We start from the raw sequence: 12905 nt of genomic DNA on the forward strand, positions 1-12905 counted from the left end.
TTGCTAACTGTTCTTACAGCTTAAATTAATCCATTTCTATAAATCTATACCTTGTCACGTGGCTCGTGGCTTACTGGCATCTTCACATGCTGTTTCTCATTGTGGCGGCTGGCAGTGTCTCCCTGACTCAGCCTTCCACTTCCCAGCTTTATTCTCCTCCTTGTCCCGCCTATACTTCCTGCCTAGCCACTGGCCAATCAGTGATTTATTTATTGACCAATCAGCAACACACTTGACATACAGACCATCCCACAGCAGATACCCAGCCATACATGCAAAACACACAACCACATAAAATGAAAATGGAAAGAGAGAAGAAGCCACTCCTACATTAAATGTACTGTGTGATGTTTTTACTCATGAATTCATGAAAACAAAGTGATTTTTATATTTAAAAAAGAGAAGAGGAGGAGGGAGAGGAAAGGGAAATGGAAAATGGGAATACAGGAGCAAACCAAAGACGATAAAAGAGGAAGTGGAAGAGGAACAGCAACAAAGGACCTTCACACAGCTCAGGAAGAGTGGACGACCTGAGTAAGGCAGAGAATAAAGGGGATGGGCTAAGAAGGGATTTCTAAGGCAGAGTGTGTTAGTAAGACCTGAGCACGAATTGAGATAAGTGAGTGAAAGAATAAACTAAGGTAATTTCTCTTACGGCTGATCAGCCATAAGTAACCAGGCCAGGAAACAACCGGGGAGGACCCATGAAGAAGGCCATTCACCCCCGGGCATGCCAAGGCAAAAGGGCTTTGAGAACAGAACGGGGATTCTAGACGGCAATTAAGAAAGGTCCAGGAAATACAGCCAGGGTCAGCACCTGGGCGTCACTGCACATCGTGCTCAGGTCCCAACAGAAACAATGCAAAGGCACTGAGCAGAAAGGTACACAGGTTAGCGTGCCCTGGGAACAGCGCCATTTAAAGGAGAGTATTCTGCGGGCAGCTGAGAGGTCAGAGCAGAAAGCCAGGGGAAGCAAAGCAGGTACTTTAGCAAGGCTTGAAGGAGCCTGTGCTAGCCAGGGGAAGCAGGAGGGCAGTGTCACGCAAAAGGAAGCACAGACATCCCAGGGCAACAGACGCTCTAGAAAACCTATGTTTTGTTAGCAGTGACCAGATACCCAGCCTTGACACAATCCTCAATGCAGAGTGAAACACAGCCAGGAGGCCTGGGAGATATGTGGGTTGAAAACCTCCTTGTGGAATGTGGGTGGGAAGGGGAGATGATCCCACCATTTGAGATTTCGAAAAGGGTTTCAGCATCAGAAGATTTCGGTTTGAACTCAGACTACTTGCTAGATACTAGGATCCTGGGCAAACTGACTTTCCTAAATCCCAGATTCTTCAAATGCAGAACAGAGAGAAAGCCACCTCCCACTCAGAATAAATGCAGATGCTAGATGACAATTACAGAGCCCTAGCGAGAGTGTGGCACACGGTAGGTGTCGGTACAATCAGTTACAGCTCCCTGTGACACTCCGGAGACATATGCTTGACTTGCCGCTAGTAGAGGAGGGCAGCTGCCAAATGACACCCCAATCCCTCCCTGAGAAGTTTAGAAAAGAAAACCCAAACATCAGTCATCGGTCTCAGCAACAAATGGAACCCCATATGAGCCAACTCCCTGTACTTGCAAGGGGGTCAGTGGAGAGAGAACCGATACAGAAAAGCTGATTGAAAAATGGTCGCTAGCCAGGCAGGGGTGACACTGCCTTTAATACCAGCACCTTGCCGGGCGGGTGGTGGCACACGATTTAATCCCAGCACTCGGGAGGCAGAGCCAGGAGGATCTTTGTGAGTTTGAGGCCAGCCTGGTCTACACAGCGAGATCCAGGAAAGGCACAAAGCTACACAGAGAAACTCTGTCTCGAAAAAACAAAAAAAAAATTAATAATAATAATAAATAAAAATTTTAAAAATCTTAAAAAAAATACCAGCACCTGGGAGGCAGAGGCAGGTAGATCTCTGAGTTCAAGGTCAACCTAGTTTACAGAGCAAATTCCAGGACAGCTAGTTCCAGGGCTACCTAGAGAATCCCCATCCCAAAAACAAAAAGAAAAAGAAAAATGGTTCCTAAGAACACCATACCCAGAAAGCTCTAGAACCAAAACTCTGGTAGAAGTTGTGCCGTGGCTGTCCTGGGAATGGAGGATAAGAGAAGGAGACGATTGTGCATATTTAGAGAGCATGTCTTTAGGGACCAAGGTGATAAATCATTAATGGACCACAGATAAGCACACAAAGGCCTGGCTGTCACTGGAGGCAAACAGTCCCAAAATGCTCTAAGGGATAGATACCCCCGAGAGCTAGCAACCCTGGAACTGCAGTGCAGAGAACTGTCACTCAGAGTGGAACAGAAATGGTCCCTGACAGAGGAAGGGACGGACACCTTGGGATGGAAGTAGCAGGTGTCCAGGTGCTCTGGGAGAATCAAGGGGCTCACCACGGTCTCAAATAAACACAGAAGGGACATCAACCACACAGGCATGAAGACCATGTCCACAGGAGGACATACAATCACTACCCATTCTAGATTCTCCAAGACTCTCAATTCCAATGCGACAGAACTACAACCACAATGTAGTAAAATATTCATAAATGTGAAAGTGTTTGGCCAATTATTGCTGAATGGATCGATCAGCAAACATTCAAATACACATCCGGCCCAGTGGTGCATGCCAGGAAATCCCAACACTTAGGACGCTGAAGTAGGAGTATTAGGTACCCAGGTCAGCCTGGGCTACACTGTGAGACCCTGTCTCAAGAGACTGAGGGCAGGGTGTAGTGGTGCACGCCTTTAATCCCAGCACTTGGGAGGCAGAGGCCGGTGGATTTCAAGGCCAGCCTGGTCTATATAATGAGTTCCAGAACACCAGAGCTACATAGTCTCAAAAAAACCCCAAACCAAACCAAACCAAAAGAGCCTGAGAGCTGGAGGTGGAACTCAGCAGTAAGAGGCTTGCAAAGGCCCTGGGATCTAGCCTCAGCACCAAAACAAATGACAATAAAAACTAAAAAGAGAGTGATGAGATGACCATGGCATAATGACCACAGCATCATGTAGAGTTCAGTGAATACGCTGGTTAGAAAAAAAAAAAAACCTGGGGACAATTCAGTCCTATTTTTATAAAACATGTTTAAATACACACATATACAGGAGCTGGGGGGAATCACTCAGTGGGTAAGAGCACTTCTGTGCAAGCACGAGGACCTGAGTTCAGATCCCCAGCCCCCACATCAAAAGCCAAGCATGATGGTATGCAAGCCTGTAGTCCCAGCGCTGTGTGGGGCAGAAACAGTAGGATCACCTTAGCTCCAGGTGACAGACCCTGCCTCAAGGGAAGAAAGCAGACAGGGACAGAGCAGGGCCCCTGACACCCCTGACAGCCTCCACACTCACAGACACAGGCACTCAAACGCATGTGTGCATACACCACACCGCTACTTCCATCCCAAGGTGTCTGTCCCTTCTGTCAGTAACCGTTTCTCTGTGTGTGTGTGTGTGTGTGTGTGTGTGTGTGTGTGTGTGTGTGTGTGGTCTTCAGAAAGACTGTTGAAGATGGTATAACTATAGTGTTAATGATGTTTGTTTCTGACTAACCTTATTAGAAGAATTGCTTTGAGTTGGGTTTTTCGAAATGGGATCTTCTTGGGATGGCCTTGAACTCTTGATTCTCCTGATACAACCTCACAAGTGCTGGGATTTCCAGCTTAAACCACTTTTCTAGTCTGATTGCATTTCTTTGGCGGGGAGGGGTAGAGAGGGTTGAGACCCCAAAGCTAGCCTCAAACATTCCATGGAGGGAAGAATGACCTTGATTTTCCTGCCTCCACCTTCCAAGTGTTTGAGATTAAAGGTATGGCTCTCCACACCTGGCTAGGTTCTTTTTGTTTTGTTTTTTGTTTGTTTGTTTGTTTACACTTTTGTAGTTAGCATCTTTTACTTTTATAACTCAAAATGAACATATTTTATTTCAGAAATAGAAAAAATGAATTAAAAAGACATTGGAAAGCCACAAAAGATGAAGACTCACAGCTGAATAAAACACATAATTGTATGTGGAACAGATCCCTACTTGTCCGGATGGCCTGTAGACACAGGTCCCAGAAGGGTTAGCCACCCTAAAATTAACAGGCCAGATTGTGCATCCAGCAGCAACTATCCATTACACCATCAGAGTTTCACAGTTCCATCTGGGAGGCTGGAGAGACCGCTCAGTGGTAAAGAGCAGTTGCTGATCTTACAAAAAACCTGGGTTTGAGTCCCAGCACCCACATGGTGGCTCACAACCATCCTTGACTTCGGTTTCAGGGGCTCCGATGCTCTCTTCTGGCCTCTGTGAGCACCAAGCATGTACACTGCACACAGACATACATGCAGGACAAACACTCACACACATAAAATAAAATTAATCTAAAATAATTTTTAAAAAACAACACAGTAATCTCATTTTGAAGCCCAGGATAGTCTTGAACTCCACATCCTCCTGTCTCAGTCTCTCCAAATGCTCACTTTTGAAGGAAACTGACAGTAAGGATTGTCTGTTTTTTAAAAAGAAGATTATAGTTTTCTTCCTTAAGATCAAGCTCCTTTCTTTCTTCCTTCCTTCCTTTCTTTTTCTTCTTCCCTCCCTTCCTCCCTCCCTTTCTTTCTTTCTCTTCCTTTTTTGACAAGGTCTCATGACGCCCAATCTGGCCTAGAACTCACTATGTGGCTGAGACTGGCTTTGAACTCCTGACCGCCCCCATCTCCTCTTCCCCAGTGCCAGGTTACAGGTCTATGCTACCACACCCTGCTGGTCAGACAGTCTTTCAAGACAGACAGCTTCAATTCTATCAAATGTTTTCCATTTCCTTATCTAAGCATTAGATCACCAGGTTACCTTTCTTCAACCATCATTCGTAAGATATAATTAGACAGAGATACAGTGTTCACCCCTTATTGCGTCTATTGGCCATATAGGATCCTATGCCTGTCATGTTTTAGTGTATGCTTGGATGTCCAGGGGCAGATGTGGATTGAAGAGTTCGGATTTGACCTAAGATGTTGACAGCAGCTGCACACCTGAACATCTGCAGAGGTCCTTGGCAGAAGCATTACTACCAGATGGGATGGTTCTGGAATCCATAGAGAAAAAAGTACTGGACAGTCAGTCTCCGAAAAGAAGGAGAAGGAGGAGGAGGAGGAGGAGGAGGAGGAGGAGGAGGAGGAGGAGGAGGAGGAGGAGGTAGCAAAAGCCTCAGCTCACTGTCATAAAAACCTGATTCATTACAAGATGTGGTAGGAAAGATCAAAGGTAACGGGCTGCTGGCTCCAGCTTGGATGCCTGGGTGAGTAATGGTATTCTGAGCTCAGAGAGAAGGCTGGTGGAGGAGCAGATGAAGATAATGAGCTAACACTGGGGCATGATGGTTTTGAGATTCTTGTGGGACATTCAAGCACAGATGTCTGAAAGGCAGTTGGATGTGTGTTCTCCATCCTGGTAAGGTCTGGGAGGCAGGTACAGAACCAGGAGCCATCAGAACATGGTGGAGAAAGAAGCCACAGGGCTGATTAAGATCACAAGGCGGATGAGAAGAGGATTTTGCGTGGAAGCCAGCCTTCAAAGAGCAAGTAAAAGACAGGGGAACTGCAAAGGACTCGCCAATTATTTCAGCCTGATGTGAATCGATTGCCAAAATATTCACATTTTTCCTAGTATAAATCTCACAAATGAGCCGGGCATTGGTGGCACACGCCTTTAATCCCAGCACTTGGGAGGCAGAGGCAGGTGGATCTCTGTGAGTTCGTGGCCAGCCCGGTCTACAAAGCGAGTTCCAGGAAAGGCTCAAAGCTACACAGAGAACCCTGTCTCGAAAAAACAAAAATAAATAAACAAACAAAAATCTCACAAATGAAGATACGGAAATGATTTTGCTAATTTTATCTGACTACAGTACAGATAAATGTCATATTTCAAAACTGAACTTACAGCTAGGCATGGTGGTTCGTGTCTGCTATCCCAGCACTCAGGAGGCTGAGGCAAGATGACTAGCAGCAGGTCAAAGCCAGCCCGGGGAATAGAGACCGCTCAACAAACAACAACAACAACAATAATAAACCCCAGACTTACCCCAAAAGAAATACAAGCACCAGTAACCACAGCGAAAGCTGTTTGACCTCTCCAAGAGAAATGCCAATCAAAATACATTCAGGGAAAGGGGTGGTTAGATCCTTAATCTCAGTACTTGGGAGGCAAAAGCAGGCAGATCTCTACAAGTTCAAGGCCAGTCTAATCTACTCAGCCAGGTCCATGCCTCCCAAAGATACATGGTAAGACGTCAAAAAAAAAAAAAAAGAAAAGAGAAAAAGAAAGAAAGAAAGAAAGAAAGAAAGAAAGAAAGGGGGAAAAGAAAGGAAAACACAAAACAAATTGGATTTTGGAGAAGAATTTTTAATCAAATAATAATGAAATAATAACTTTCAACCAATAAAATAAACTTAAAATGAAGTTTGGCTCCTTAAGCCATGTCCTAATATGAATTTTCTTCCTGACAAAACAGAGAAGTTATCCAGAGACTCACCCATGCTTTAAGAATATTGCTTAAAAGAAAGCATGCTTCATGTTCCTACAGCTAAGTCATTTGTGTTGATACACCAATTCTGCAGACCTTCGCAGTGTTTACAACAGCTACAACCCAGAAGTCTTTCTTAATGACACCAGTGACCATCGCAGAGTTTTGTCAAAGGCGTTGGTGAAAAGCCAAGAAAAATATTGACCGAACTGTTTTATTCGAACATGAACTAGTGCAAACAAGGTCTCGTCGGTTCCAACAGTAGAGAGTGGTAATCATGACAGCTGGTTGCTGCAGTCACTCAGCTCAGCTCTCTGCTTGCCTCCAAACAGACAGTCATCAACTGTATGACTGGAGAGTGATTTAATCTGTTTATCTTTTAAGAATTTTCCTAAAAATAAAGTCATACACAAGGAAAAAATTCACTTTTGTGGTGCAAGCCTCAATTTTTGTTTTATATAAAATATTGTCAAGCTGGGCACCGTAGTGCACACCTTTCATCCCAACATTCTGAAGCATGTAGACTTCTGTGAGTTCAAGGCCAGCCTGGCCTACACAGTGAGACCCTGTCTCCAAAATAAATGAATAAGCCAGATGTGGTTAGTGCAGGCCTTTAATCCCGGCACTAGGGAGGCAGAGGCAGGCAGATCTTTGAGTTCAAGGCCAGCCTAGTCTACAAAGTAACTTCCAGAACAGCCAGGGCTACACAGAAAAACCCTGACTCAAAAAATAATTAATTAATAAGTAATATAAATTTTATAAAGTATCCAAAAATATAAGTAAAAACATATTGTATGATAAGCTTGGCAACAAGTGTCTAGGAAGGAAGAAGAAACTGTGATCCATGAGAATAAGGCTGAGCAAGCTGGGAATGACAGACTGGGAGCCTCACCCACTCCATTCACTAAAATAAGTTCCAAATATTCAAAGAATTAAACCTAAGGGAACTGTTTAAAAGGGAAAAATGGTTACCTGTTCTTTAAAAGAAGAACTGAGCTTTAAAAAACATATAATCAGAAGCCAGATGCGGAAGTACAAACCTTGGATCACAGTCTAAGGAGGCAGAGGCAGGCAGAGCTCTGTGAGTTCAAGGCCAGCCTGGTCTACATGGTAAGTTCCAGGACAATCAGGGCTGCATAGAAAAACTGTCTCAAAAAATGAAATAAAATAAAGTAAAAAAAATCAGGGCTGGAAAGATGGCTCAGTGGTCAAGAGCACGTGCTGATCTTCAAGAGAACCCAGGTTCAATTCTAAGCAGGCACATGGTTGCCCACAACCATCTGTAACTCCAGTTCCAGAGGATTTGATCCCTTATTCTGATCTCTGAAGGCACCAGTCATGAACTTGTTTGCACTGACATACATGTAGACAAAACACTCATACACATATAATAAAATAAAGAAATCACACACACACACACACACACACACACACACACACACACACACACACACTTACCATAAAGGAAAAGGTGTGACTTGGAATACTAATGCCCTGGCTCAACTGAGAATTTACCCAAGAAGAAGCAAAAAATAGGTACTACAACATGAAAAAAAAAGTTCAACTTCACTAATATTCAAAGAAACACAAATTAAAACAAGTGCCACTTTCAGCCTCAGATTAGCACAGATTTTCTTAAATGACAACAATATATTACAGCAAAATTAATGTGAGAAAAGAAAACACCCTCATACATTTCGGGCTTAGGGTGTGAATTGGTGCACCCCAATCTAAAACCCAATTAGCATCTGATAATGAGCCATAAAATATCACACCCTTTGATGTGGTAATCCATTTCTAGGAATCCTGAGATGATCAAAACTGAGGACAAAAAATACACACATATGTGTTCACTACAGCAATATGGATAATACTAAAATCTTTGAAGGAAACATAAAATATAACAACAATATGAAATTATTAATCTATTTACAGTATGCTCAGAAGATGAACAGCATAATGTCATTAAAAACTGTCTTCACAGCTGGGCATAGTGGCACATGCCTTTAATCCTAGCACTTGGGAGGCAGAGGCAGGTGAATCTCTGTGAGTTCAAGGCTAGCCTGGTCTACATAGTGAGTTCCAGGACAGAGCTACATAGTAAGACCCTGTCTCAAAGAACCATAGATAGATAGATAGATAGATAGATAGATAGATAGATAGATAGATAGATAGATAGATAGATAAGATAGATAGATAGACAGACAGACCTTGTCTCAGATAAAGAGAGATAGACAGACAGAGCTAATGGAATAAAATTTTTTTGTTTTTGTTTTTGTTTTTTTGTTTTTGTTTTTTTTTTTTTTTTTTCGAGACAGGGTTTCTCTGTGTAGCTTTGCGCCTTTCCTGGAACTCATTTGGTAGCCCAGGCTGGCCTCGAACTCACAGAGATCTGCCTGCCTCTGCCTCCCAAGTGCTGGAATTAAAGGCGTGCACCACCACCGCCCAGCGGAAAAATTATTTCTAAAAATGTCTTCACAAAGTATTTTTCGAGGCTGGGGCTATAGCTCAGCAGTAAGGGCTTGCCTAGCACACACAAAGCCTGGGTTCTGTACCAGTGTTGCTAAAGCAAACGCATACCTATCATTCCAGCCTTCAAAGGTGGAGACAGAAGGATCAGGAGTCAGGCTTACCTTTGGCTACACAGAGAGTTGGAGGCCAGCCTGAATTACATGTGACTTTGTCTCAAAACAACAACAAAAAAAAAGTATTTAAAAATCATATAGAAAGTCCTATAAGTAAAGCTACATGACAAAGTTCAGAATTATATTCATGCTGGAAATTAAGTGCTTTAAAAAACGTTTCAACGCACACCTAAGATCTCAATTCTGTTCCTGCCTGTCCTGCACTGTCATGAGCAAACAGCTGGCTCTTCTCTGAATTTGGAGTCTACGTGGAGTAAACTCCCCTAAAATATGGGCTATGTAGTACAAAAGCAATCTGTTCTCTATGCCAATGAATTTGTCATTCTCCAAAAGAAGTTCGGGCGGGGTCCACACTCGAGCAATTGCAGGTAGCTCCCTCAAAGGAGGCAATGAAAGGAATTGAAAAACAGCCATTCATTCCCCTGAAGAACAAAGGAAGAGGCAACAACATGTGCGTAAGTGTAGATGGGTGTGTGAACACATTTTAAAGGCTAGAAAGGAATATCCTAAAATACTGGCAGTGGTTTTCTAAGTAGAGATATTCTAGAAGTGCATTAAGTGATAGCCTCAAGACACATGGGGCCACTTACACCAAATTAAATCAACTTCATTTAAAATTCCCTCATTCCATTGCAGTAGTCGCATTTCAAGGGCTTAAACAGCCAAGGTAGTAAGTGGCTACCAAATCGGACAAAGATCTAGAACGTTTCGGTTACCACATAAAGATAATTTGGACTTTAAAAAAAAAAAAGAAAAACAAAAACGCTCTTTCCAAATGTATTACAATATGCACTGCAGTTAATTCCTCTTACACACAGGGAGGGGGGATGCTATGAGAGAAGAAAATGGGGTCCACAGAGGTGCAGAGGCCACATTCTCTAGAGAGGAGCCTGGGGGAAATAATATCCTATGGGAACATGTAGTAGTCGCAGGCACTCAGGGACCATCAGGAAAGGCTGAAAGGAGACATGATTGTGGTAGACATTCCAAGGGAAGAAAAGACACAGAAACTCGGGCAGCGAGGGTGGGGAAGGAGGTCATCAGAGCAAGAATCACCGGTTCTTGTCTCTCCCCACTCACCAGCCATTACAGCTGCTGACCGTTGAGCTGGCTCAAAAGGACATTTCCCCCGGCCACTCTCAAGTCTTTCAACCTGCTGGAAACTGGACACATCCTACAGACCAGAAGAGGGGGGCAGGTGGTTTAGGGTTTATGGGGAAAGTTCATGGTGAGAATTAAGCATAAGATCAAATGGAGGAAAAGCCCATTTCCATTCACCTCCCATTCCCCCACCACCACTCCCGTCCCCATATTCAGTCATCGTACGTCTGGTTCCTCCACCCACTTACTTCCTCTCTCTGCTTCACTCCTCTTGGCCCTCAGACCCGTGCCCCCCACTTCCTCATGAAAGCATACCTAGAACAGCCCTAGAGAATACCAGGAGGCCGGACATAGGTCTCTCCTCTGAAATCCTGGCGTTTGTAACTACCTGGATGTGCTACAGCCAAAGAGAGGGAAGGAAGCAGACAGCCTTTTGAGGGTTGGAGCTTTGAGGAAGGGCAAGGAAAGTGTAAGTCTCTGGGAACCAGCTGAAGCCTGGGAGCTTAGAGGTCCCACTCAAGGATGGAGGAGAGGTCAGAGTTCACATTCAAGCAGAGAAGAAAACTGTGATGACCCAACGCTCAGATCATGATCTGAGGGCTTGGTAGGCAAGTATCTTCTTCTAAGGACCTCCAGAGGGGCGGAGGTGGCAGACATAAGACATCCGCCAGGGCCAGTCACAAGTGACTTTAGTCTAGTGGACAGCACTAGCAGAGTTTCAAGACAACATCTACAAGTGGGAAGGAAGGAAGGTTTCACCCTAGGACTCAGAGGAACATCACTATAGTTGGTTTCAAATCCCAGTTCTGACACGGACATGCCAGGCATGCTATATCTAGCTCACAAACTCAAGTAGACATCCGCTGTGGCTGCAGCTGAACTGTTCTGAGGCTAGCCAGAGGTGTGAAATAGAGACGTAGTCTCTGAGCTTAGTGCTGCCACTGGACCACTCGCCTTGCTCCCCTCTTTCCTGCAGATGGCAAACAAGGTTTGATTTTGCTGACACAATTCTTGAAGAAGTCTTGTGAAAACGAGATGCAATCCGGTCGCCTCTCCAAAAGAAGATATTGGATCAAAAAAGTATTTTGGAATGGAAGACCCCACAGACGCACAACACTCCAAGTGTGTGGTAATGAGAACATTGTCTGAGGAGAAGGATGGTGGTTTTGTGACTGCCAAAGTGCTCTGGCCCTCTAGAAGTGCAGTTAGCAACTACTGTGGCTGCATTTCTTCCCTCACCTGAGCTACTCCTTGCACCCCCAATTTACCTCCATACTTAACTCACATCAATCTTCCAGAATCACACACACACACACACACACACACACACATGGCCCATCATTGCCTGTAGTACAAACTCTAATCCAACCTACTTATTTTCTACTACTTTTCAAAATGATCTTTGTTCCAAACAAATCACCTATTATTCCTGGAAAACAAACTGTTTTCCCATCTCTGTGCTCCCTTTCTTTTCACCAAAGACCAAAAAGACGGGCCTTTTCTTGGTACCCAACCACTTCAGTCTCTATGTATCAGTTGGCATGTTCATTTCCTGGAAATATTCCATTCCTTGGCTCTTGAAACTCTATCTTCCTAAAGTCCTTTTTCCTATTTGATATTTGTTTCTCTAGGTCCTTCTTTTCCTAGCCCGATCATGTATCTCCAATGAGCCTCATGTCCTCCAAACCTGAGTCCATTGACTGGTGGGCATTCTCACAAAGTTTACGTCAGCTTCTTCACACCCCCCGCCCCCAGAGCTGAGGACCAAACCCAGGGCCTTGTGCTTGCTAGGCAAGCACTCTACCACTGAGCTAAATCCCCAACCCCCAACTGTCAGCTTCTTAAAACTCAACAAGTCAAGACTAGCTCTCTCCCAGTTTTCCTGAGTGCCATTATCATTTCATCTAACCTTATAACCTTTGAGAAAGTGAGCCACCCATTGACAAACAGGTTCTGATTATTCTCTGTCCAAAATGGCCTTGAACCAGGCTGTGAAAATGGAAGACCATCTCACTGATTTTCTCTGTTTGTATGTGGAGATCTTCAGTACATCATCATCTCTCACTATCAGCTGTAGTAAAGGCAAGTCTCTAAAGCTGAAATCTGGGGATGGATAGGAAGGCTCTCCCTGAGCAGTGAAGCTAGAGTTGGCCCTTTGGCCTTGACCAAAAAAAAAAAAAAAAAAATAGAAGGCGTATAAAGGATGTATGAATGTAAGATGCATGAACCATGTCAGAAGTCACAAGAGATGGAAGCCAGATGAGGTTCCCTGGGTTGCAGGCTGGCCACACAGACAGGGTTGTAGAACATATCTAGACTAACCCAGGTTCAGATATTGGCTCTGCCTCTGCTAGCTACATAATCTTAAGCCACGGCATCTCATTTCTCTGAATAACAGTTTCCTTGCTTATAAAATAGAAATAAATCATACCTGAATACTATGATATGCTGATTAAATTAAACTTAATTGTGAACATAAGGTGCCTAAGACCACAACAGAGTGAATGGCCATGGCTTTTCTGGTGATCATTACTGAAGCCTAATATTTTTCTCTATTAATAGCTGGAGTTCCCTCAACAAGTCACGTTAAGGTGTTTTCTTCCAATGT

At 44.0% G+C, this 12905-nt stretch overlaps 1 protein-coding gene across 1 annotated transcript in view; it reads right to left on the bottom strand.

Moving 5' to 3' along the window:
- Sema4f (ssemaphorin 4F) overlaps nucleotides 1-12905 on the bottom strand; it is a 30363-nt gene that overhangs the window by 11219 nt on the left and 6239 nt on the right. The window contains 1 exon segment of the mRNA XM_052720691.1: nucleotides 10277-10370. Coding sequence (XP_052576651.1) covers nucleotides 10277-10370 — 94 coding nt within the window.

This window comes from Peromyscus californicus, unplaced genomic scaffold, assembly GCF_007827085.1.
Source record: "Peromyscus californicus insignis strain IS unplaced genomic scaffold, ASM782708v3 Scaffold_6__1_contigs__length_162567912, whole genome shotgun sequence".
Classification (NCBI taxonomy): Eukaryota; Metazoa; Chordata; class Mammalia; order Rodentia; family Cricetidae; genus Peromyscus; species Peromyscus californicus.